Source organism: Spinacia oleracea, chromosome 2 (genome assembly GCF_020520425.1).
Source record: "Spinacia oleracea cultivar Varoflay chromosome 2, BTI_SOV_V1, whole genome shotgun sequence".
NCBI classification, from domain to species: domain Eukaryota; kingdom Viridiplantae; phylum Streptophyta; class Magnoliopsida; order Caryophyllales; family Amaranthaceae; genus Spinacia; species Spinacia oleracea.
In genome coordinates this window covers 92,831,197-92,835,096 of record NC_079488.1, presented here as the reverse complement: position 1 = coordinate 92,835,096, position 3,900 = coordinate 92,831,197, and the positions used below count along the sequence as shown (strand labels likewise).

At 31.8% G+C, this 3,900-nt stretch overlaps 1 protein-coding gene across 1 annotated transcript; it reads left to right on the top strand.

Moving 5' to 3' along the window:
* The first annotated feature begins 2,841 nt into the window (after positions 1 to 2,841).
* On the top strand, positions 2,842 to 3,730 carry LOC130467634 (uncharacterized). The gene is made up of 2 exons (XM_056836201.1): positions 2,842 to 3,162; positions 3,530 to 3,730. Exons 1-2 carry the CDS (start codon positions 2,842 to 2,844, stop codon positions 3,728 to 3,730), a joined length of 522 nt encoding a protein of 173 aa, XP_056692179.1.
* Positions 3,731 to 3,900: the final 170 nt, after the last annotated feature.

Below are 3,900 nucleotides of genomic sequence, written 5' to 3'. Positions count from 1 at the left end.
CAATGTACTAATTGATTAAGTTACTGATATTAATAAATGGAGATGTTAAGAACAATGTTAAAAAGTTATAATTATTATAAAATAGGTTTAAAGCCGTGCGATGCATAGGTTAATTCTATTGATTTTCGTTTCTAGAACATACTATAAACATAAAACACATGCTCCTATAATCATCGGATTACACAACACATACACCTACGTGGCTACGTGTTGGCTGGTGATAAGAGTAGAAGAACAAACAAAGAATAAAGAGAAATTAATTTGCTGCAATAACGACTCTCTTTCAATGGGACAAGTCAAGTGTGGCTTAAGCTCTATTATTTTGTATCATTGTATGACTTATATAAGGTTGTAAAAAGTTTTGTTTTAAGATGATAAATTTTATCACTTGATATGATAAATTTCTTTAACCTCTTTTTAATCTTATCTTTTGAATGTGTGCACGAAAAATATATTTTTTTTGATAAAAATGATATTTTCTCAATGTTATCTTGTACTCCATACAATATTTTAATCGTTATTGTCATTTTATATTTATTAGATTGGATTTATTTTAATTATTGTTTTTATTATTAAACAACAATTTTATACAAATCTCGAAAGCATTAAGATTCTTAAAGGATAAGATTCTATTTCTTTATTATTCCAAAACTTAATAGTGTTTTAAGATAATTAAGATTTTATTTCATAGTTAGTTTTTTTTATAAACATGATCAAATTAAATACCGTATCTTCTATTTTATCATCTATTTTTTTTAATCTTTTAAACATGGTGAACGTATAATCCTACGTGGACGTTTTTAATACTTATCTTAAAATTTTATATTTTTATTTTAATACTTAAAATTACATTATTATTTAATTTTGTGATATAGAAATCCTACATGGACGGTCGTATTGTCCTCTAAACAAAACCCTTTTATATATACTTCGTATATAAAAAAATTCAGAAAGGGTAGTGAAAGAAAGCAGCGTACCATATGCAAATTTCCTATTTTATAATATTAGTATATTACTCCTATACTTCATATAGATTATAGAGGGACATTCCCTTAAAATAAAGGGCATTCAACGTTGATTGAGCTTAGTGCGTCCTTAATATGACCCACATAATCTTAAACTTTGGATTTTATGATCTGAAATTCAGGGTTTTTATTATGAGAAAGTCTAATCATATAAGCACGAATACAAAATTGTGATGAAGAAGTCTTCCTTTTTCTCCAACTTTATATCTTAAAAGATTTGCATTCAACAATAATATCATTGAAGTTGTCGTAGATGTACCATTTTACTCCGTCCCTAAAATATTATCTCATTGTAATTTTTTGGGTTAAAATTTTTAAAATTGGAAAATTTTGACCATAAATTTTTATTACTGTATAAGAAATAAAGAAAATTTGCAAATTACTACCTAGATCTTTAGTTATTTTGCGAATTACTACCTACCTTGTTAAAAGTTATCAATTACTACCTAGGTGTTTAATTATTATTGTCAATTACTACCTTAGCTCATATTCCGACTAATTATTCGCTAATTATATGATAATCAACCATTAATTATACTTTAATTATTTTTATTAATTAATTAAATAAAAAAAATTCTAAACTAATTAAATAAAAAAATCCGATAATACCCCCAAAATTTTAAAAAATCTTTTTTTGGGTTTTTTGGGTTAATTTTTTTTCTTTTTTTGTATTTTCACATTTAATTTTTTGAATTTTTTTTTAATTTTTATTAACTAATTAAAATAAGTATGATTAACGGTTGCTTATGACAAAATAAGGAGAAGAGTAGTCAGAAGATTTAGAAGAAAATGGGGAACTGTTGGCAGTGGATAGTGAACTATGAGCACTCTCCCAGGAGGAGGATTTTGATAGGTTGGAAGCATAATCTTGTAACTGTTAATATCATTCAGAAGACTGAGCATTTGCTTCATGGATCAGTTTCTTCAAAAAAAAATGAGCAGTTTAGTTTAGTGCTCATAGTTCATTCTTTACTGCAATTTATGGCATGCATACTGTGGATGCTAGGAGACCTATGTGGAGGGATTTAACTGTCTTGAACCAGGCTATAACTAGTCCTTGGCTGGTTATGGGTGATTTTAATTCAGTTCTTCTTTCTAACGATAGACAAAATGGTAATGCAGTCATTGATGCTGAAACAAGGGATTTTGAATCTTGTGTGGATAATTCTAAGCTGACAGAACTGAAGAGTTGTGGACATTTTTACTCTTGGAGTAATAAGGGACAAGGGGATTCGAGGATAAGCTCAAGGATAGATAGGGCCTTTAATTTGGTAACATTGATTGGCATTATCTTCACTGATGCAATTGTTGACTATATGAATCCTGGTTTATTTGATCACTCACCTTCTGATGATGACCTGTGATTCTCACCCGAGGGGAGGAAGTAGGCCATTCAAATTCTTTAATTACATGGCTGACCATGCTAGTTTTTTATCAGTAGTTCAGAAGTGGTGGGAAGTAAACAATCATGGTACTTCTATGTTTAGAGTGTGGAATAAATTAAAGGCGGTAAAGCATGGCTTGAAAGGCCTTCATGATCAGGAATTTGCAAAGTTAGATGAAAGAATAGAGCTGGCTAGTGTTCAATCTCAACTGGCTTCCTCTCCTTCTGATAGTACACTGCAATCTAGTGAGAAGGTTCATAGCGAGAAACTCATGAAATTTCTGCATGTTCAGGAGAGTGCTTATAGGCCAAAATCAAGAATTTTATGGTTGAAAGCTAGAGACTCCAAAAAAAAAATCTTCTTTAGTGCAATGAAGGAAAGACATTCTAAGATTAATATTGATGTGTTATATGATCATCAGGTAAAAAAAGATGACAACTACAGAGGAGATTAAAGGGGAAGTTAGTAGTTTTTACAGGAATCTTATTGGTACTGTTGCTTCTAATCTGGATGGTATTGATGTGAACATTGTGAGAAAAGGGAAGCAACTAGCTCCTGATGCTGCTGAAAGTTTGGTGAAACATGTTCTTGATGCAAAAACAGATAATGCTCTCAAAGGTATTGATATCAATAAAGCTCCTGGGCTAGATGGGTTCAATAGTTTGTTTTTCATCAAAGCTTGGGCTATAGTCAAAGCAGACATTTATGAGGCAGTGAAGGACTTTTTCAGGCCTGGGGTGATGTTAAGGCAGGTTAACAACACTTCAGTTACTCTTATTCCTAAAATCCATAATGCTACTTGTGTTAAGGACTTTAGGCCTATCACTTGATGTTTTGTGGTGTACAAGCTTATTTCCAATATTCGTACTTCCAGAATGCAAGTTGTCATTGGTGATGGTGAACTGTGCTTAGTCTGGATTTATTCTTAGAAGGGTTATTTCTGATAACATTTTACTAGCTTATGAACTAGTTAAGTGTTATTCTAGGGAGTATGTTTCCCCTAGGTGCATGATCAAAGTGGATTTAAAGAAAGATTATGATTCTTTAGAGTGACCATTTATAAAGTCTATGCTTGCTGAACTGGGCTTTCTTGCAATTTTTTTTGGCTAAGTGATGCAGTGCCTTCAGACAGTGTCTTATTCTATCTTGATTGATGGCCTTCCCACAACTCTTATCGCTGCTAAGAAGGGGTTAAGACAAGGTGATCCTATGTCACCTTATCTCTTTGCATTAGGCATGGAATATCTTTCTAGATGTCTGGCTACTTTGGCCCAGAATCCTGAATTTCTTATCATCCTAGATGCAAAAGAGTTGATATGACAAATATGATGTTTGCTGATAATTTGTTGTTGTTTGCAAGAGCTGATGAAGGATATGTGAAGGTTGTCTTTGCTGTTTTCACAAAGTTCTCTGCACCCTCAGGTTTGGAGGCTAATCTTCACAAAAGTGAGGTCTATCTAGCTGGTCTCCCTTGTACTGTGGCAGATCAT

What these genes read in the sequence shown, in the direction of transcription:
- LOC130467634 (XM_056836201.1), top strand. Translation starts at nt 2,842, where the DNA reads ATGACAACTACAGAGGAGATTAAAGGGGAAGTTAGTAGTTTTTACAGG. An exon ending in CTGGGGTGATGTTAAGGCAG is followed by an intron (nt 3,163 to 3,529) that starts GTTAACAACACT and finishes TAAGTGATGCAG; the next exon opens with TGCCTTCAGACAGTGTCTTA.